Source organism: Delphinapterus leucas, chromosome 3 (genome assembly GCF_059928025.1).
Source record: "Delphinapterus leucas isolate spDelLeu-1000000601 "Yukka" chromosome 3, BTC_Dleu_Yukka2, whole genome shotgun sequence".
Classification (NCBI taxonomy): Eukaryota; Metazoa; Chordata; class Mammalia; order Artiodactyla; family Monodontidae; genus Delphinapterus; species Delphinapterus leucas.
In genome coordinates, this window is record NC_143131.1 from 96,530,581 (window position 1) to 96,553,483 (window position 22,903).

General features: G+C 40.4%; 1 protein-coding gene across 1 annotated transcript in view; it reads left to right on the forward strand.

The window, feature by feature from the left end:
• The first annotated feature begins 756 nt into the window (after positions 1 to 756).
• The window catches only part of LVRN (laeverin), a 95,158-nt gene continuing 73,011 nt past the window's right edge, over positions 757 to 22,903 (forward strand). Inside the window, exon 1 of the mRNA XM_089909189.1 lies at positions 757 to 3,566. Coding sequence (XP_089765315.1) covers positions 2,872 to 3,566 — 695 coding nt within the window. The 5' untranslated portion in view covers positions 757 to 2,871. The remainder of the gene's footprint in view (positions 3,567 to 22,903) is intronic.

The following is a 22,903-nucleotide window of genomic DNA, read 5'->3' on the forward strand; positions in this document are numbered from 1 at the left end:
TGACAGTTCTCTCAGAATGAGGCTTTAAAGGAATTTAACACTTTTATGCTTCATTAAGTGCCTGCCAGACTGCTGGTTTTCACAATACCAGGCCGTTGATTTTTAAGTCTACTGCAGAACTGAGGAGAGGAAAATGAGAATAAAGCAAGTTAAAATGCCATAAAGCTCACTGATTTGTTACAGAGATTTGGCTATTTTTCTTGAACAAACACTCCATTAATTGCTGCAAGATTTTGGTTACTTTCTTGAGTTCTGAAATAGTTAATTCTGACAATGTTTCCAGTGTTCACATTGGTTTCATGGAAGAGAAGATTTTCAGTGATCCTGGCTCTGCCTTCCTTCTGGATATATGGTTTTTGACTCTTGATCAATTTATGATGTGCTGATTAAGGTCTGGAATTTTCCCTGGAGACCCCTAGGGTTAGTTTCTTTAGTGATGGTTTACAACTGGATTTATGTGTCTGACTAACCTGGCTTGATTATTTAAAGAGCCTCCCTAAGAGTTTCTCCTTTGAGCTTTCTGTAAACAAGATTCCTTTCACAGAGCTTGGTGGTTCAAGCTGGTGACATAGCATGGCTCACTCATGCAAATAAGGGCCCTTGGGGAGCTTGCACTTGGGATGTCTCTCTGACTTCCAATGCTTGCCTGTATTCTCTTTCTCTTGCTGCACCATAATTTTCCTTTAAATAAAAGCTTAAATGAAAATACTCTGTGAAAGCTGGTGAATCCTTTCAAATAACCAAACTGGGTTTGCAATGGTATGTACATAAACAATATAATAGCATGCAGCTGCAGAAAAGAATGTGAAAGATATCTGTGGACTGTTATGGAAAGACATCCAGGATATATTGTTAAATGAAAGTGCAAGGTACAGAATTGCATATTTAGTATAGTATTTTTTTAAGTAGGAAAGAAGAGACACACAAAGGTATATAATTGTAGTTGCTTGATTTCCATAAGGAAATACTGAAAGAATACAAAATAACTATGAAAATTATTAACTGTGGAAGTAGTGGAAGCAAGATATAAATTTTCATATTGTCTCAGTTTTTGAAACTTATGAATATGTTACCCATTCAAAAAAATTAAAATTTCGGGCTTGCCTGGTGGCGCAGTGGTTGAGAGTCGGCCTGCCGATGCAGGGACACGGGTTCGTGTCCCGGTCCGGGAAGATCCCTCATGCCGCGGAGCGGCTGGGCCCATGAGCCATGGCCGCTGAGCCTGCGGGTCCGGAGCCTGTGCTCTGCAACGGGAGAGGCCACAACAGTGAGAGGCCCGCGTACCGCAAAAAAAGAAAAAAAAAAAGAGACTGGTCCACAGATTACAGCACAACCATCTGCATGAGCCTGGTGTTAAGTCTCCTTTCTCCTCCCTGTCTTGTTCCAGAAGTCTTTTTGTTAATGTGATTAATTTCAGTTCGAGGAACTGGGAAGATCACATCTCCCAGGAGAATCACTTTCGTTTACCCTGTCTCTGACCTCAGGTGGAAGGGTTTCCTCATTGGAATGGAGATAACAGTTCCAAGCAGAAAAGCGAAGACCATTTTATGGCTGCGACGGAAAAATTCTCTTCATTCTGAAAAAAACTGAAGGAGTCTAAAGACGGGATACCCTCAAATAAATCATCCGCCAGCAGCAGGATCTTTAATCACCTCCCGTCCCTCTTCCCCAGCACCTCCTGAGTATTTGCAAAGCCATTCTCAATTCACTCGAGTGCATGCTTGCAGGCTGGGAACTCGGCTCACAGGACGCGGAACTCTCCCAGAAGTATCCGATAAATAGCAAACAGATGCCGAGGATGCCAAAGACCTCGCCCGACTAGGGCACCGCCTGGGAGATGAGTTCCAGACAGCGGTTTCCTAGTGGAAGAGGCTGGCCACCGGACTGTATTATTCTCTGTGCTTGAAACCAGTAGGTTCCGAAAGGAGGGCATCCTTTTTCCCCGGGCAGGGGTGCGGAGAGCCAGACACTGCCCCAGGACTGGAAACCCCATCCCCGGCAGTTGCGGATCTAAGAGGCGGCTTCCCGCTTTACGCCAAGGTAAAGCGGCCCTCCACTCTCCATCATCTGGAGACGCAGACGCCACGCTCTCCGGTTTTTTGACGTCCCGTCTTCCAGCTCCACTTCCCAAGCTCGGAAAAGGCTCCGGGACACCCCTGACCCTGTTTCCAGCCTCGCACTTGTTGCCTGGGCCGCGTGAGGCCCGAGCTTATGCAGGAGGCGAATTTAGGGCCAAAAATTTGGCTCCGGAAGTTAGTTCAGACAGCGCGGCTGTCCCTAGCAGGTTCATTTCAAAGCATGTGCCCCAAAGTCCCGGTTCGTAAGCCCTCACCCCAGCCCCTAGCGCACGAATTCCCTAGGTAGTGGCCGGCAAGTGTGCAGCCCGCAGCTCATCACTACAGTCAAGGAGTCGAGGGTGCTCTGTACCTGTCTCTTTTCCGACAACACCCGAAACCGCACCGGGTCACGCCCAACAGATCCCGTGAATCCAAATACCGCCCCCCCCCGTCGGAGGTGCCCAAATTCGAGTTTGGTCCTACCGTCCCCTCCCTGCGCCTACTCTGGAAGCTCCTCTGCGAGGTCTTTCCCTTCAGACCCAAAGGGGCGCGCGCTCAGTTGCTCCAGGTCCGCCTCTTCCCCAGGCCCTGGCGGGGGCGGGGGTGGGTAGGCAGGGACCTGGATCTGATTAGCTGGGAGGGGAAGCCGAGGTCCCAACAGCTCTCTCCTGTCTCCCAGGCTCCTCGAGGAGGAGGGAGGGACGGTACAAGAGAGGAGGGGCGGGGGTCCCATCACTGAGCACCCAGGCCGGGGGTCTGAGCCGCCGCCGCCGCCGCCGGGGTCTCACCTCACCCCCAGCCCCGGGCTGCGGCCATGGGACCCCATTCCAGCTCCGGCTTCTACGTGAGCCGCGTGGTAGCCCTGCTGCTGGCCGGGCTGGCTGCCGTGCTCCTGCTGGCGCTGGCCGTACTCGCTGCCCTGTACGGCCACTGCGCGCGCGTCCCGCCGTCGGAGCTTTACGACCGCGGGGGCCCGCACGCCGCGCCCTCCCCGCCAGGCAGGCAGGAGCCGGCGCGGACCCCGAAGCCCGGCCCCACTCTGGAGACGGAGGTGGCGCCCACCCCGCGCAACTGGCGACCCCCGGGACCCTGGGACCAGCTGCGCCTGCCGTCCTGGCTCGTGCCGCTGCACTATGAGCTGGAGCTGTGGCCCCGTCTGAGGCCAGAAGAGCTCTCGGCGCCGGCGTTGCGCTTCACTGGCCGCGTGAACATCACCGTGCGCTGCATCGCGGCCACGGCGCGGCTGCTGCTTCACAGCCTCTTCCTGGACTGTGAAAGCGCCGAGGTGCGGGGACCACTGTCCCCGGACGCCGGAGACGCCACCGTGGGCCGCGTGCTGGTGGACGAGGTGTGGTTCGCGTTGGACATGCAGTACATGGTGCTAGAGCTCGGCGAAGCCCTGCAGCCCGGGAGCCGCTATGAGCTGCAGCTCAGCTTCTCCGGCCCGGTGTACCAGGACACCAGGGAGGGACTGTTCCTCAATCTCTACACGGACCAGGGTGAGCGCAGGTAAGGGCAGGCCGGCCCTGGCCTCCTCGGCCCCCGCCCCGCATTCCCCGCGCGCAGACTGCGGGTTCAGGTGCTTAGGTGCGCGTCTCCTGCCCTTCGCAAAGAAACCCACCCCATCCTTCGCGACGTTTTCTTTTAGAGTCAGAGGGTGAGCGCCTCCTTCCTCCCTTTCCCTCTTCCTTTGGCCAGGTTTCAGCCCCATCCCTGCCCATTCCAGTTCGTTTCTATCGTTGCCCCTTTTAAGGTCGCTGCTGCCCCAAAAGTTTATTTTCCTCTTCAGAGAACCCCTTTGTCCTCTAACCCAGAATTTACTTAGGGCAACGAGCAAACCCCTCGCTACTCAAAGTTTGGTCAAAAACTTTGAGTTGCTGGTCCGCGGTACCAACGTAACATCTGGGAGGTTGTTAGAAATGCAGACTCTTAAGCCCCACCCTCGACCAAGGGGATCCGAATATGCGTTTACCGGAGCTCCTCGGGTGATTCACCCGCGTTAGAGTTGGATAAGCACGGAGCTAGAGCACCGTTGCCGCTCTGCGGTTCCTCCCCAGCGCCTCTCTGCGCTTTTCCTGCTCTCTTTTGCCTGGGCGCTCCGTAAGTGCTGCTCTTGCAACAAATAGACCCACGTCGCGGCTGTTAGTTTCCATAGTTTTTTTCTTTTTGCTAAGGTTCTCCAAAACTTCAGAATCCCCTTTCATTCCTGCCCTCCCATCCCCTGCCCGGGCCCCGCGTGTCGTTTTGCGGGTGAGCAGCGGCATCCCCTCCCCTCCCCGCTCTTTGACCGGCTATGTGCCAGAGTTTCGGGATTCAAAAAAAAAAAAAGTAAAAGCGATGACAAGGGACCTCCCTTCTGAGTCTGCAGGCTCACATAGTGTACATGTGTTCTCTTTACACTCGTTTGCGATAGTGTCTCCCACACGGAATGTTTCCAGCCCAAGAATTGCCTCTTTCCACGCTCTGGGACCACATTACTGACCCCCGGCGAGCGCTAGGGAAATGGTCTTTTTTTTTTTCTTTTTTCAAACTGGTGAGCTCCTGCTTCGCTCATGCAGTGGTGGAGCCTTTGCGGTTTACACAACTGCATGTACTTTGCCCTTTATTATTAGAGAAAATGTTCTCAGATGTTATCTGAGGGAAAGAAACCCACTAAATTACCCCCTAACTCTTCTCCTGCACTATTTTCAAAACTTCAGGGGTTTAAAGTAAGTTTAATAAGCTGGCGTAAGTGGAAGCGTAATCTGTAACTTTTGTTTTTAAGGACAGTATGCTTGATTTTTCTCTCAAAAATGCATCAATACCTAAGAAACAGTTTTGAAAAGTTTCTCATGAGTATAATGTGTTACTGGACTTACAGGCTCTGGAAACCTTTTGAAATAACTGTGTATTGTTAAGGTACAGGATTTTTCAGAGGGGGAGAAAAGGATGCTTTTTTGCACAGCTACCTGACAGTGTTTTCTGCTGTCAGTTAGCAAATCTTCATCTCTTCACCATCTCTTCCTTCTTCCTGTCTTAATGGGTCTTTGGCCTGGACAAACTGCTCTAGCAAACACGGGAAATGAAAGTCCCTTTCCATTTTTCTATTGTGCTGCCAACTCTAGTAGTAACTAGAAACCATATTTTGAGAGCTTTCAAATTCAAATAAGCAGAAAATTTAATAAAGTCCTACAGATGTTCATAGACCTAGGTGGAGCTCCAGAACTGTGGCATCTTGAGAGGAGCTGTCGCCTGGAAGTTGTTCTTCTGAGCCTCTGCTTCTGAAACCAGGAAGAAGAGAAACCTGCAGCTGAGCTTGAAGCCAAGGTCACAAAGAACCTGAACAAAATGATGACTTGTGATGAGGCAGATTTTGGAAGCCCAGCAGGCTTGAGTTTGAGCTGTGTCACTTGAGCCAGTCTCTTCACCTCTCTGAGTTTGTTTCCTCATTCATGGAATAGACATAATAAGTGTCAACCTTTAGAATGTTGTGAGAATTAAGTGGGAAAGGGGGCACCGTGACTGGCATATAATCTGTGCGGTGATGGCTACTATCATTAGCTTGGGGTAAAATTATCCTGTTATCTAAACGTGGAAGCTGCCACGTTCCTGGCAGATACGATTCTAAGAAGATTTCTATATGCAGAGAAATTGCCCAATGTTTTCACATTTTTCTTGGGGTGTCTGTAATTCCAGCTGCAGTGGTTGGAACATGTTTACTTCTGTTCTTTGATGGTCTCTAATCACAGTCCAGACAGGCTAATGTTTTTAAATAATTTTACTCAACTCTAACGGAAGAGAGAAAGAAGGTCAATCCAGAAAATACAAAGAGCATCACTATTTGACATTTCTAAGGTTTAGGTTACGATTTGCTAGCTTCAGAGGTTGCTGGGGATGCTTTCTACCTGTGCTCAGCCTTTCTCTACCTGACAGGTGACTTCACATTTCTGCCATATAGGAGCCGTCTACTGGATACCTTGGACATGTGCATCTTCCATGTGTGTAAAGTTGAGAGCAAGATCCAAATGTTAATGTCCCTCTAAGCAGTATTTCCCAAACTTCATTCACTGGCATATGACTATTTTCAGATTTTGCCATATTCAATATCTGTGGCCATATTATTTGCTAAAAAAGTTACTTGATTTAAACAAAAATGTTAAGCAGATTTATTGAAAAGCAACTCTATACCATTATTATAGACGGAAAACCATTTGAAATTTATAGAAAGGAATGGCACAGACTAATACAACGAAAACAAAACATTGTTAATAAGTTCTAGCTATCATTATTGTCTGCTGAAAGATCTGAAGGCTTTGAATCTGAAGGCTGCTCTCTCTTTCTTAAAAAAGGGAAATTAGAATTAGATGTTCAAGATAAATAACACCAAAGCAATGCTTTCTCTTGACCTAATCAGAATGATTCATAAAACTGAAAGGACTGACTTTATCATGTGTGAGTCTGATCTATGTAATAGTCTGTCTGAGGGCTACCAAAAATCCCTCTCCATCTATACTTTGGAAAATCCTGCATTAGAGTAGTGGTTCACACTTTAATGTGCACCAGAAACACTAAAGGAGCTTATTAAACATGTAGATTCCAGGGGCACACCCTCAGAAATTCCAGATCAGTACACCGATATTCATAGCAACACTATTCACAATAGCTACAAGGTGGAAGCAACCCAAATGTCCACTGATGGATGAAGGGAAGACACAAAATGTGGTCTGTACATACAATGGAATATTATTCAGCCTTAAAAAGGAAGGAAATTCTGACATATGCTACTACACAGATGAATCTCGGGGACATTATATAAGGGACCTAAAGTAGTCAAATTTATAGGGACATAAAGTAGAATTGTGGTTGCTAGGGGCTGGGGGAGTGAAGAGTTTTTTTGGCTGTATTGGGTCTTTATTGCTGTGTGCGGGCTTTAGTTGCGGCGAGCAGGGGCAACTCTTCGTTGCAGTGTGTGGCCTTCTCATTGTGCTGGCTTCTCTTGTTGTGGAACATGGGCTCTAGGCGCACAGGCTTCAGTAGTTGTGACACATGGGCTCAGTAGTTGTGGCTCGCAGGCTCTAGAGTGCAGGCTCAGTAGTTGTGGCACACGGACTTAGTTGCTCCGTGGCATGTGGGATCCTCCCGGACCAGGGATCGAACCCATATCCCCCGCATTGGCAGGTGGATTCTCAACCACTGCGCCACCAGGGAAGTCCTGAGTGGGGAGTTTTTGTTTAATGAGTACAGAGTTTTAGTTTTGCAAGATAAAAAGAGTTCTGGAGACTGGTTGTACAACAATGTGAATGTACTTAACACCACTCAACGTTATACTTAAAAATGGTTAAGATGATGAATTTTATGTTTTGTGTATTGGGTTGGTCAAAATTTTTGTTCATGTTTTTCCATAAGATGTTATGGAAAAACCCAAAGGAACTCTTTGGCCAACCCAATATTTTCCACAATTTAAAAAATTTTAAAAGCAAAAACTTTCCAGAGCAGTGAGTTTTGAGTGGGGTTTGGAAATTTACATATTTTAACAATTGCTGCGATAAACATCTTTTCGTGCTTATTTGCCATCTGTATGTATATCACTTCAATGAAATGTCTCTTCTTGTCTTTTTTCCATTTTCTAATTGAATTGTTTTTTTATTTTATATTTATTTATTTGGCTGCATTGGGTCTTCATTGCTGTGAGCAGTCTTTCTCTAGTTGCGGCGAGCGGGGACTACTCTTCGTTGAGGTGCCTCAGGCTTCTCGTTGCGGTGGCTTCTCTTGCAGAGCATGCATGGGCTCTAGGCGTGCAAGCTTCAGTAGCTGTGGCATGTGGGCTTCAGTAGTTGTGGCTTGCGGGCTCTAGAGTGCAGGCTCAGTAGTTGTGGCGCACGGGCTTAGTTGCTCTGCGGCATGTGGGATCTTCCCAGACCAGGGCTCAAACCGGTGTACCCTGCATTGGCAGGCAGATTCTTAACCACTCTGCCACCAGGGAAGCCCGCTGAATGTTTTTTTTACAATGGCGTCCTGGGATTTTTTTAATATAATCTACATCTGAGTCCATTGTGAAATATGTGGCTTACAAATATCATTCTGCCTGTCTGTAACTTCTCTTTTAATCTTCTTAATAAGGTTTTCAGAGAGCAAAAGTTTTAATATTAAAGAAGTCCAATTTATCGGTATTTTTTATAGAACATACCTTTGGTGTAATGTCTAAGAATTCTTTTTTTAAATACTTTGTTGGGTTTTTTTTGGAGACGTTTTAGGTTTACAACAAAATTTAGGGGGAAGTAGAGAGATTCCTCATATATCCCCTGCCTCCACACATGCATAGCCTCCCCCGTTATCAATATCACTCACTAGAATGGCACTTTTTTTTTTAACTAAGGATGAATCTGTATCGGCACGTCATAATCACCCCAAATTCATAGTTTACCTTAGGGTTTACTTTTGGTGGTGTATGTTCTATCTGTTTGGACAAATATATACTGACTTATAGCCATCATTATAATACCATACAGAGTATTTTCACTGCTCTAAAAATCCTTTGCTATCTGCCTATTCATCTTCCCACCCACCCACTCTGCCCAGCAACCACTGATCTTTTTATTGTCTGCATAGTTTTGCCTTTTCCATATGTCGTATAGTTGGAATCATACAGTATATCACCTTTTCAGCGTGGCTTCTTTCACTTAGCAATATGCATTTAAGGTTCCTCCATGTCTTTTCATGTTGCAATAGCTCATTTCTTTTTAGTGCTGAATAATATTCTATTGTCTGGATGTACCACAGTTTATTTATTTAGTCACCTACAGAAGGACATCTTTTCTGCTTCCAAGTTTTGACAGTTATGAAAAAAGCTGTTATAAACTCTGTGCACAGGTTTTTGTGTAGACATAGATTTTCAACTACTTTAGGTAAATACCAAGAAACATAATTGCTGAATCATATGGTAAGCTTATGTTTAGTTTTGTAAGATACTGCCAAACTGTCTTCCAGAGTGGATATACCATTTTGTATTCCCATCAGGAATGAATGAGGGTTCCTTTTGCTCCATATTCTTGTCAGCATTTGATGTTGTCAGTGTTCTGGATTTTGGCCTGTATTCTAATAAGTATCTCATTGTTTTAATTTGCATTTCCCTGATGACATACGATGTGAAGTATCCTTTCATATGCTTTTCTGTATAATTTCTTTGGTGAGGTATCTGCTGAAGTCTTTGGCCCATTTTTTAATTGAGCTGTTTGTTTTCTTTTTTTTAATTTTATTTTATTCAAGTGTAGTTGATTTACAATGTTATTAATTTCTGCTGTACAGCAAAGTGATTCAGTTAACATACATAGAATGGAGTTGTTTGTTTTCTTTTGTTTTAAGATTTATTATTTATTTATTTAATTTATTTTTGGCTGCATCAGGTCTTAGTTGCAGCATGTGGGCTCTTTGTTGAGGTGCATGGGCTTCTCTCTAGTTGTGGCATGAGGGTTTTCTCTTCTCTACTTGCGGCGCACAGGCTCCAGAGTGCATGGGCTCTGTAGTTTGTGGCACACAGGCTCTAGCTGAGGCACGCAAGCTCAGTAGTTGTGGCATGCAGGCTTAGTTGCCCCTCGGCATGTGGGATATTAGTTGCCTGACCAGGGATTGAACCCACGTCCCCTGCATTGTGAGGCGGATTCTTTACCACTGGACTACCAAGGGAAGTCCGTGTTTGTTTTCTTATTGTTGAATTTTAAGAGTTCTTTGTATATTTTGGATAACAGTCCTTTATCAGATGTGTCTTTTGCAATTATATTCTGCCAGTCTATGGCTTGTCCTCTTATTCTCTTTATATTGTCTTTGACAGAACAGAATTTTTTAATTTTAGTGAAATCCAGCTTATCAATTATTTCTTTTATTGATCATGTCTTTGGTGTATTATCTTAAAAGACATCACCATACCCAAGATAATTTAGGTTTTCTCCTATGTTATCTTCTAGGAGTTTTATAATTTTACATTTTACATTTAGATCTATGATCCATTATGAGTTAATTTTTATGAAGGGTGTAAGGTCTGGGTCTAGATTCAGGTTTTTTTTTTGCATATGGGTGTCCAGTAAGAGATTTTCTTTACTCCATGGTATTTCCTTTGCTTCTTTGTCAAAGATTAGTTGACTATATTTTTATGGGTCTATTTCTTGGCTCTCTATTTTATTCCCTTGATCTGCCTATTCTTTTGCCAATACCACACTGTCTTGATTATTTTAGCTTTATAGTAAGTCTTGAAGTCAGGTAGTGTAAATCTTCCAGCTTTGTTCTTCTCCTTCGATACTGTGTTAGGTATTCTGGTTTTTTTGCCTCTCACTATAAACCTTAGAATCATTTTGTCCAAATCCATAAACTTAACTTGCTAGGATTTTAAATGAGATTGCACTGAATCAATGGATCAAGTTGGGAAGAACTGATACGCTGATAATATTGAGTCTTCAGATCCATGAATATGGAATAACTCTCCATTTATTTAGTTCTTTTTAAAATTTCATTCATCAGAGTTTTCTATTTTTCCTTATCTAAATTTTGTACATATTTTGTTAGATTTATACCTAAGTATTTCATTTTTAGGGACACTAATGTAAATGGCATTATGTTTTTAATTTCAAATCCATTTGTTCACTGTTGGTATATACGAAATAAATTGACTTTTGTATATTAACCTTATATCCTGAAAATTTGCTATAATTGCTTATTAGTTCCAGGAGGTTTTTGTCAATTCTTTTGGATTTTGTAGAAAACACAGATGATCATCTTATCTGTGAATAAGAGTGTTTTATTTCTTCCTTCCCAATGAATATATCTTTTATTTCCTTTTCTTGACTTACTGCATTTGGAAGGACTTCCAGTACAATGTTGAAAAGGAGTGGCAAGAGGGGACATCCTTGCCTTGTCCCTGATCTTAGTGGAAAGCTTCAAATTCTCACCATTTAGTATGATGTTAGCTGTAGATTTTCTTGTAGATGGCCTTTATTAAGATTAGGCAGTCCCCCTCTATTCTTACTTTACTGAGAATTTTAATTGTAAATGGGTGCTGGATCTTGGCAAATGCTTTCTTTGCATCTATTAATGGGTGATCATGTGATTTTTCTTATCTAGTCTGTTGATGTGATGGATAACATTAATTGATTTTTGAATGTTGAACTAGTCTTGCATACCTGGGATAAATTCCACTTGATCGGGATATGTAATTCTTTTTATGCGTTGTTGGATTTGATTTACTAATATTTTGTTGAGGATTTTTGCGTCTCTGTTCAGGAGAGCTATTGGCCTGTAGTTTTCTTTTCTTATAATGTTTTGTTCTGGTTTTGGTGTTAGGGTAATGCTGGCCTCATAGAATGAGTTAGGAAGTATTCCCTTTGCTTCTGTCCTGTGAAAGTGATTGTAGAGAATTGGTATTCCTTAAATGTTTGGTAGAATTTACCAGTGAACCCATCTGGGCCTGGTGATTTCTATTTTGAAAGGTTATTACTTATTGATTCAATTTCTTTAATAGATATAGGCTTTTTCAGATTGTTCCTTCTTGTGTGAGTTCTGGCAGATTGTATCTTTCAAGGATTGGTCCTTTTCATTTAGAGTATCAAATTTGTGGGCATAAATTAGTTCATAGTATTCCTTATTATCTTTTGAATGTCCATGGTATCTGTAGTGCTGTTCCCTCTTTCATTTCTGATATTGGTATTGATATAATGGATTAATATATACCATATCTGTTACTGTTTTCTATTTTTTTGCCCTTGCTCTTTTTCCCATTTTTGTCTTCCACTCTTTTTTTGCCTTTCTTTACTATGTTGAATTTTCCAGGCCATGAACACAGAATATCTGTTCATTTATTTAAATCTTTGACCTATTTCACCAGCATTTTAGCATTTTTAACATACAAATCCTATACCTGTTTTATTAGATTTATGCCTAAGTATTTAATTTTATTTGAGCAATTGTAAATAGTATTGTATTTTTAATTTTAGTTTTTATGTATCAGTTTCTACTGCAAAGAAGTAGTGAGTTTTGTGTGCTTATCTTGTGTCCTAGGACTTGGTGATCTCACTTGCAAGTTCTAGGAGTTTTTGTTTTGTTTTTATAGATTCCTTGGGATTTTCTATGTAGATCATCATGTTATCTGCATACAGAGACAGTTTTATTTCTACTATTCCAATCCATATGCCATTTCTTTTCTTACCTTATTTTGCTGGCTGAAATTTCCAGCACTATGTTGACCAAGAGTGGTAAGTGTGGACATTCTTTTTCCCTAATGTTAGGGAGAAATTTTTTAGCCTTTCACTGTTCAGTATGATTTTAGGTGGAGGTTTTTTTGTATATGTTCCTTATCAAGTTGAGGAAGTTTCCCTCTATTCACAGTATTTCTGAGTTGCTTTTTTTTTTTTTTAATCACAAATAGGTGTTGGATCTTGTCAAACACTGACATTACCTGTTACTGGATAGAACATAATGGAAAATGGAGGATACAACAAAATTACCAAAAGAGTGCCTGAAGAAGATCTCAGAGCAAGATCCTTGTTCTTCCCTTTATGGTTAGCATGGTCTGCAACCAGTGTGGGTTCTAATTCATAGAGCAGAAATGGCTTAGGCCAATGGGCCCTGGATTGTGCATGTTTTCCTTGTGATCTATTTGAGGTCAAAGGGGATCTAGAATTTTGCACATGGGATAAGAACATTGACTAGGGAGCTAAAGAGGGGCCACCATGCCAGGGATCAAAGTAAATGTGTTGCAGTGAACGCTGTGGAGTAGTTGTGCAAGGTGTGGTCCAGAGGGAGTTGCAGCCAGACTCAGAGGACTGGCCATGTGATCAAGAGCCCAGATGAGTGCCATGTTATCAGTGGGAACTGCTGAGCCTTGACTGTTGTGAAGGAATGGTTTACAAGTCATACCAGTCAAGAGAATGCAGTCACATCAATATGGCAAATCCAAGAAGTCCTCTCCTGTCAAGAGGTCTCCTCCTTCTCTGCCCTTCCCCAGTTTGGCATCTGGGTGTAGGAGAAAGCTTCTTAGTTCTCATGCCCTTAGGAAATAAAAGAGCCCTGAAAGGGAATTTAGATTTTAAATGACTATCCCCCCAAACAAGACTGTTTTAAAATCAGTAACGATGAGTAACCTGTAATTGGCAAGCTTGCGTTCTTTTCCTCTACCATCAGTGAGAATATGGGTTCCAGAGTATGAAGTTATAGGACAGATTGCTTTACACATCTGAGTTCTGGTAAGTAAATTTTGACATTAATTCTCTTCATGTAAAATAAATGTTTCCTCCAACACTAATGACTAGAGCTTATAACATTCCAATTCATCCAAGCTTTCCAAACAATTATTACCAAGGACTCCATAAACCAGTGTACTCCAAAACTATATTTTGTACCAGTTGCTTCTGACCTTTGGAAACCATTGCAGAGAATACTTATGCTAAAGGCCAGTTTCTCAGCTCATCAAGGTCTGATTAGTCACCTGATAAAAGAGGTACTAGGAAAACTGAAATAAAAAACATCTTGTGTTCTTTCCTTTCCTGATAAGTACAAGTCATTCAGATGGCCCTAGACTGTACAGAATGGCTAATAGGTTGTCTTTGGCCATTTTAAAGATGTAAGGAGGCCTTTTCTGAAATATCTTCCTGAGGGTAAAATTGGTTACAGCACTACTGAGAATATTAGGGGACCATGTTCCACTAGTACATCTTGCAAGATGAACTTGGCCTTCCCTGAGACCCTTGTTCATAATCACTAACCCCAATTAATAAATACACACCTTTGGGGTCTCTTTCATTAGGGTGATATTATACCATTACTAGCTATGAGAATTTTTAAATATGCACCTCTTCATTTACTGTGTGCAAGATATATGTACGGTATAAGATGGATGTGAGAAGTATGGGATCTAACTCCATAAAAACAACTTAAAAACATGACAGTAATATCACTGTTTGCAGATGACATGATACTATACATAGAGAATCCTAAAGATGCTGCCAGAAAACTACGAGAGCTAATCAATAAATTTGATAAAGTAGCAGGATACAAAATTAACGCACAGAAATCTCTTGCATTCCTATACACTAACAACGAAAAATCTGAAAGAGAAATTAAGGAAACACTCCCACTTACCATTGCAACAAAAAGAATAAAATACCTAGGAATAAACCTACCTAAGGAGACAAAAGACCTGTATGTAGAAAACTATAAGACACTGATGAAAGAAATTGAAGACGATACAAACAGATGGAGAGATATACCGTGTTCTTGGATTGGAAGAATCAACATTGTGAAAATGGCTATACTACCTAAAGCAATCTACAGATCCAAAGCAATCCCTATCAAACTAGCAATGGCATTTTTCACAGAACTGGAACAAAAACTTTCACAATTTGTATGGAAACACAAAAGACCCCAAATAGCCAAAGCAATCTTGAGAAAGAAAAACGGAGCTGGAGGAATCAGGCTCCCTGACTTCAGACTATACTACAAAGCTACAGTCATCAAGACAGCATGGTAGTGGCACAAAAACAGAAATATAGATCAATGAAACAGGATAGAAAGCCCAGAGATAAACCCATGCACATATGGTCACCTTATCTTTGATAAAGGAGACAAGAATATACAATGGAGAAAAGACAGCCTCTTCAATAAGTGGTGCTGGGAAAACTAGACAGCTACATGTAAAACAATGAAATTAGAAGACTTCCTAAAACCACACACAAAAATAAACTAAAAATGGATTAAAGACCTAAATGTAAGGCCAGACACTTTAAAACTCTTACAGGAAAACATAGGCAGAACACTCTATGACATAAATCACAGCAAGATCCTTTTTGACTCACCTCTTAAAGAAATGGAAATAAAAACAAAAATAAACAAATGGGACCTAATGAAACTTAAAAGCTTTTGCACAGCAAAGGAAACCACAAGCAAGATGAAAAGACGGCCCTCAGAATGTGAAAAAACCTTTGCAAACAAAGTAACTGACAAAGGATTAATCTGCAAAATATACAAGCTGCTCATGCAGCTCAATATCAAAAAACCAAACAACCCAATCCAAAAATGGGCAGAAGATCTAAATAGACATTTCTCCAAAGAAGGTATACAGATTGCCAACAAACACATGAAAGGATGCTCAACATCACTAATCATTAGAGAAATATAAACCAAAACTACAATGAGGTATCACCTCACACCAGTCAGAATGGCCATCATCAAAAAATCTAGAAACAATAAATGCTGGAGAGGGTGTGGAGAAAAGGGAACCCTCTTGCACTGTTGGTGGGAATATAAATTGATACAGCCACTGTGGAGAACAGTATGGAGGTTCCTTAAAAAACTAAAAATAGAACTACCATATGACCCAGCAATCCCACTACATATCCCCTGAGAAAACCGTAGTTCAAAAAGAGACATGTACCACAATGTTCATTGCAGCACTATTTACAATAGCCAGGACATGGAAGCAACCTAAATGTTCATCGACAGATGAATGGATAAAGAATATGTGGCACATATATACAATGGAATATTACTCAGCCATAAGAAGAAACAAAACTGAGTTATTTGTAGTGAGGTGGATGGACCTAGAGTCTGTCATACAGAGTGAAATAAGTCAGAAAGAGAAAAACAAATACCGTATGCTAACACGTATATATGGAATCTTAAAAAGAAAAATCGTTCTGATGAGCCTAGGGGCAGGACAGGAATAAAGATGCAGATGTAGAGAATGGACTTGAGGACCTGGGGAGGGGGGAAGGGTAAGCTGGGACGAAGTGAGAGAGTAGCATTAACATATATACACTACGAAGTGTAAAATAGATAGCTAGTGGGAAGCAGCAGCATAGCACAGGGTGATCAGCTCTGTGCTTTGTGACCACCTAGAAGGGTGGGGGAGGGAGGGTGGGAGGGAGATGCAAGAGGGAGGGGATATGGGGATATATGTATGCATATGGCTGATTCACTTTGTTATATAGCAGAAAATAACACACCATTGTAAATCAATTATACTCCAGTAACGTTGTTAAAAAAAAAATGACAGTACTAGAGCCACCTCTTTTTCTTATTGGCGTAAGTCGATTGAGAGGGTTTAGACTGTGTTAAAAAAACAAAATTCAACTGAGTACATGTATTCAGTGATGCATAAATCAGGCAGCATCCCATCTAGCAAATAGAAAGGTGCTCCCAGGAGCTGTACAAAATGAAAGACTTTTATAGGCAGAAGGGGGCAGGACAAGGAAGTCATACTAGCAAAGACTGATTGTTCAGGGCAAGGTCACCTTTCTTTAGGGGTGACTGTGGTCTATCAGACATATAACCTCACTAGTGCTGACTAGGTAATTCCAGGTTGAGTGGTTTAAGATTCCATTCCTGGGAGAAGGGGAAACTCTAATTAAGTATCAAGTCTCGGTTTGGTGATGTGGGGCATAGTACCAATGACTCCATTTTGGGCCTGTTGTCTTGTTTTTAACAAATGAGATCTTTTAAGTTCACTGTGAAGAAAACATCTTTCCTTTGTTTGAAAAGTTTGGAGGTCAAATCTACATTAGAAATGGCAACCCTTGCTTAACCTGCTCATAGCACTTTTGAGAGAATGTGCCCTACACAGGCCATGCTCTGTACCAGTGACCTTCTCTCCATATTCCTGTTCCAGCTTTCTTATGATTACTATTTACATGATGTATCTTTTCTTAACTTTTACTTTTAATCTATATGTGTCTTGATAATAAAAGTGAATTTCTTATTGAAACATAGTGTTAGGTCTTACAGTCTGACAATCTCTGCCCTTTAGTTGGGGTGTTTAGACTATTTACATTTGATGTAGTTATTGAGTTGATTGGATTCAAATCTACCATCTTGCTATTTGCTCTCTATTGTCTAAACTGTTTTTTATTTTATTTTTCTCTTCTTTTGGATTGAGTAGTTTTTAATATTCCATTTAATATTAACTTGGCTAATTAGCTATGTCTTTTTGTGTGTGGTGAGGTGAGAAGTAGAGCAGGAGGATTGCTCTAGTGTTTACAATATGTGTCCCAACTTATCACAGACTACATTCAAATGGAACTATACCCACTTTACATATAATATATAAATCTTAGAAGAACATGTTTCTGTTTTCCCCCTCCTATCCTTTGTGCTACAGCTGCTACACATCTTACTTTTACATAGGTTATTAACCCTACCATATACTGTTATTGTTCTTCCTTTAAACAATTAATTACTTTAAGATAAATTTTTATAAGAGAAAAAATTTTTATTTACTTACATATATACCATCTCCAGGGCTCTTCATTCCTTTGTGTACATCTAAGTTTCCATGTTATATTATTTTCTCTCACCTGAAAGACTTTAACATTTCTTCAAGTTCAGGTCTACTGGTGATAAATTCTCTCAGTTTTTGTCTGTCTGAAAACTTTTATTTTTCCTTCATTTTTGAAAGATATTTTTGCTCAGTATAGAATTCTAGATTGGTGGGGTTTTGTTTTTAATTTCAGCAGTTTAAGGATGTTATTTCATTGACTTATGGCTTGAATAATTTCTGAAGAGAAGTCTAGGGATTTTAATTTTTGTTCCTCTGTATGAGATTTGCTCTTCTGTGATAATCATATGATTTTTCTTTTCTAATTTGTTACTATGGCAAATTATACTGATTGACTTTCTAATATTAAACTAAGTTTGCATTGCCATGATAAATCCCACTTGGTCTTGATGTATTATCCTTTTATATTTTGTTGCATTCAACTCAGTAAAATTTTGTTTATAATTTTTGCATCTATGTTCATGAGACATATAGACTTGTGGCTTTTTGTTTTGTTTTGCTTTTTATCTTGCAATGTCTTTGTCTGGTTTTGGTATCAGAGTAACACTGGCTTCAAATAATAAATTTGGAGGTATTCCTTCTTTAATTTTCTGGAAATATTTATGTAGAATTAGTATTATTTCTTCCTTAAATGCTTGATTGAGTTTCACCAATGAAGCCACCTGGGCTTGGAGCTTCTTTGTTAGATGGTTTTTAACTACAAAATAAGCTTCCTTAATAGATATAGGACTATTCAGGTTATCTATCTCTTTATGAGTGAGCTTTGGTAGTTTAAGTCTTTCAAGGAATTTGTCCATCTAATCAAAGTTGCCAAATTTATAAGTATAAAGTTGTTCAAAATATTCCTTTCCTCTTGTTATTTTAATATCTGTAGAATCTGTAGTGATGTCACCTCTTTCTTTCCTGATATTGGTCATTTGTGTCTTCTCTCTTTGGGGAGCTGGAGCCCTGGTTCTGTTACCACTCCTGTCCCTTACTAGTTGTCTAACCAGTTGCATAAACTCCCAGGGCTTCAGCTTTTACATCTGTAAATTAAGAGGGTGGAGCTCTGTAAAGTCTCTTCCACTTCTGATAGTCAATAAGTTTGACCTGTCTGTCTAGAGATTTATCTACTTTATTAATCTTCTTGTAGAACCAGTTTTTTATTTCATACATTTCCTCTATTTTTCTGTTTTTTATTTCAATACTTCATGCATTAATCTTTATTATTTCCTTTTTTTGCTTTGGGCTTCATTTCCTTTTCTTATTCTGTTTTCTTAAGGTGGGTGCAAGGTCATTGATTTAAGATCTTCTTTCTCCTCCATTATAGTCATTTAATGCTATAAATTTTCCACTAACTACTGCTTTAGTGACATGCCACAGATGATGTTATGTTGCTTTTTCATTTTCATTCAGTTGAAAATATTTTCTAATTTCCCTTTTGATGTCTTCTTTGACTCATGGGTTACTTAGAACTGTTTATTTTGTTTCCAAATATTTGTGCATTTTCTCATTTTTTTAATTGAACCCCTGATATTTTAAATTTTATGTTGCTGAATGCTGCATTTTGTTATATAGCTTTAACGAATGATGGCCTTTTTTTGAATAGGCACATAAATTACTTGGTGATCCTTTTGATCCTTGTTTGATCTCTTGAGTCTTGTGTTTAAGCACTTTTAGAGTGGATCTAAAGTCGCCTTTACTCTAGGGCTAGTTTAGTTCACTACGCAGGCATTACCCTTCTGGTCTCTGTTGAAAAATCCAAATATTCTGGAGATGTCTGTACTCTGGTTTGTGGAAGCTTGAACAACTCCTAGCACTATGTGAACTCTGGGAATTGTTCAGCTTTCCCCTCCCTGGTAGCTATTCTTTCCCTGACAGATTTTCTTTGCTTGACCTTCTGAAGTGCAGATTACTATTTGACCAAAGACTCGAGGGGGATTCTATGCAGATTTCTGGGTGTCTTTCTCTGCATACCTACTCCTCCCTTATAGTCTACCCTGCAAATTCTAGCTATCTAGGTCTCCCTGAGCATCCATCTCTGCCTCCTCAACTTAGTGAGACAACTGAACTCTGTTTCAGTTCTCCTTCCCTGTGCTGCAGTTTAGAAATCACTTCCAGATAGAAAGACAAGGTGATTGTAGAGTTCAACTTCTTTGTTTCTCTTCTCTTGGGAATCACAGTCCTGTGCGTCCTGTTATCCAATGTCTGAAATCAGTTGTTTCATATATTTCATCAGGTTTTTTAGTTGTTTTCAGCAGAAGGCTAATTCTAGCCTTTGCTGCTTCCTTATGCTGGAAATAGAAGTCTTATCATCTCTCAGTAATGCTATTAATTATGAAGTTAATCCTCAGTCATCTTCATGATCTCTTACTTTAATTTTAGTATTTGTGACATTATATACTTCAAGCAGGCAGTGCATGGAAAAGACCCTGGGCTTGGGAGCTGGAGCCCTGGTTCTGATACCATCCCTACCACTTACTAGTTATCAAATCAGTTGCATAAATTTCCTGGGTGTCAGCTTCCCCATCTGTAAACTAAGATGGTGGAACTCTCCAAGGTCTCTTCCAATTTTGAAATTCAATGAAAGAGAGAATGTATGAGAGAGAAGACAACAGAAGCAAGAAGAACTACAATCCTGCAGAATGTGGAACGAAAACCACATTCACAGAAAGATAGACAAAATGAAAAGGCAGAGGGCTATGTACCAGATGAAGAAACAAGATAAGACCACAGGGGCTTCCCTGGTGGTGCAGTGGTTTAGAGTCCGCCTGCCGATGCAGGGGACGTGGGTTCGTGCCCCGGTCTGGGAGGATCCCACATGCCACGGAGCAGCTAGACCCGTGAGCCATGGCTGCTGAGCCTGCACGTCTGGAGCCTGTGCTCCACGACGGGAGAGGACACAACGGTGAGAGGCCCATGTACTGCAAAAAAAAAAAAAAGATAAGACCCCAGAAAAACAATTAAATGAAGTGGAGATAAGCAACCTTCCAGAAAAAGAATTCAGAGTAATGATAGTGAAGATGATCCAGGACCTTGGAAAAAGAATAGAGGCAAAGATCTAGAAGATGCAAGAAATGTTTAACAAAGACCTAGAAGAATTAAAGAACAAACACCTAGAAGAATTAAAGAACAAACAAACAGAGATGAACAATACAATAACTGAAATGAAAAATGCACTAGAAGGAATCAAAAGCAGAATAACTGAGGCAGAAGAACAGATAAGTGACCTGGAAGACAGAATGGTGGAATTCACTGCTGTGGAACAGAATAAAGAAAAAAGAATGAAAAGAAATGAAGACAGCCTAAGAGACCTCTGGGACAATATTAAACATAACAACATTCACATTATAGGGGTCCCAGAAGGAGGAGAGAGAGAGAAAAGACGCAAGAAAATATTTGAAGAGATTATAGTTGAAAACTTCCCTAACATGGGAAAGGAAACAGCCACCCAAGTCGAGGAAAGGCAGAGAGTCCCAGGCAGGATAAACCCAAGGAGAAACACACCGAGACACATAGTAATCAAATTGACAAAAATTAAAGACAGAGAAAAATTATTAAAAGCAAAAGGGAAAAATAATGACAAATAACATACAAGGGAACTCCCATAAGGTTAACAGCTGATTTATCAGCAAAGACTTTACAAGCCAGACGGGACTGGCATGATATATTTAAAGTGATGAAAAGGGAGAACCTTCAATCAAGATTACTCTACCTACCAAGGATCTCATTCAGACTTGATGGAGAAATCAAAAGCTTTACAGACAAGCAAAAGCTAAGAGAATTCAGCACCAGCAAACCAGCTGTACAACAAATGCTAAAGGAACTTCTCTAAGTGGGAAACACAAGAGAAGAAAAGGACCTAGAGAAACAAACCCAAAACAATTAAGAAAATGGTAATAGGAACATACATATCAATAATTACCTTAAATGTGAATGGATTAAATGCTCCAACCAAAAGACGTAGACTGGCTGAATGGATACAAAAACAAGACCCACATATATGCTGTCTACAAAAGAGCCACTTCAGACCTAGGGACACATACAGACTGAAAGTGAGGGGATGGAAAAAGATATTCCATGCAAATAGAAATCAAAACAAAGCTGGAGTAGCACTTCTCATATCAGATAAAATAGATAAATTTAAAGTAAAGACTATTACAAGAGACAAAGAAGGACACTACGTAAGGATCAAGGGATCAATCCAAGAAGAAGATATAACAATTATAAATATATATGCACCCAACATAGGAGCACCTTAATACATAAGGCAAATGCTAACAGCTGTAAAAGAGGAAATTGACAGTAACACAATAATAGCGGGGAACTTTAACACCTCACTTACGCCAATGGACAGATCATCCAGACAGAAAATAAATAAGGAAACACGAGCTTTAAATAACACAATAGACCAGATGGATTTAATTGACATTTGTAGGACATTCCATCCAAAAACAGCAGATTACACTTTCTTCTCAAGTGCACACAGAACATTCTCCAGGATAGATCATATCTTGGGTCACAAATCAAGCCTCGGTAAATTTAAGAAAATTGAAATCATATCAAGCATCTTTTCAGACCACAAAGCTATAAGATTATAAATCAATTACAGGGAAAAAATGTAAAAAACACAAACATGTGGAGGCTAAACAATATGTTACTAAATAACCGAGAGATCATTGAAGAAATCAAAGAGGAAATTAAAAAATACCTAGAGACAAATGATAATGAAAACACAATGACCCAAAACCTATGGGATGCAGCAAAAGCAGTTCTAAGAGGGAAGTTTATAGCAATACAATCCTACCTCAAGAAACAAGAAAAATCTCAAATAAAAAAATCTAACTTTACACCTAAACGAACTAGAGAAAGAGGAACAAACAAAACCCAAAGTTAGTAGAAGGAAAGAAATAATAAAGATCAGAGCAGAAATAAATGAAATAGAAACAAAACAATAGCAAAGATCAATAAAACTAAATGCTTGTTCTTTGAGAAGATAAACAAAATTGATAAACCATTAGCCAGACTCATCAAGAAAAAGAGGGAGAGGACTCAAATCAATAGAATTAGAAATGAAAAAGGAAAAGTTACAACAGACACCGCAGAAATACAAAGCACCAAAAGAGACTACTACAAGAAACTCTATGCCAATAAAATGGACAACCTGGAAGAAATGGACAAATTCTTAGAAAGGTATAACCTTCCAAGACTGAACCAGGAAGAAATAGAAAATATGAACAGACCAATCACAAGTAATGAAATTGAAGCTGTGATTAAAAATCGTCCAACAAACAAAAGCCCAGGACCAGATGGCTTCACAGGTGAATTCTATGAAACATTTAGAGAAGAGCTAACACCCATCCTTCTCAAACTCTTCCAAAAACTTTCAGAGGAAGGAACACTCCCAAACTCATTCTATGAGGCCACCATCACCCTGATACCAAAACCAGACAAAGATACTACAAAAAAAGAAAATTACAGACCAATATCACTGATGAATATAGATGCAAAAATCCTCAAGAAAATACTAGCAAACAGAATCCAACAACACATTAAAAGGATCATACACCATGAT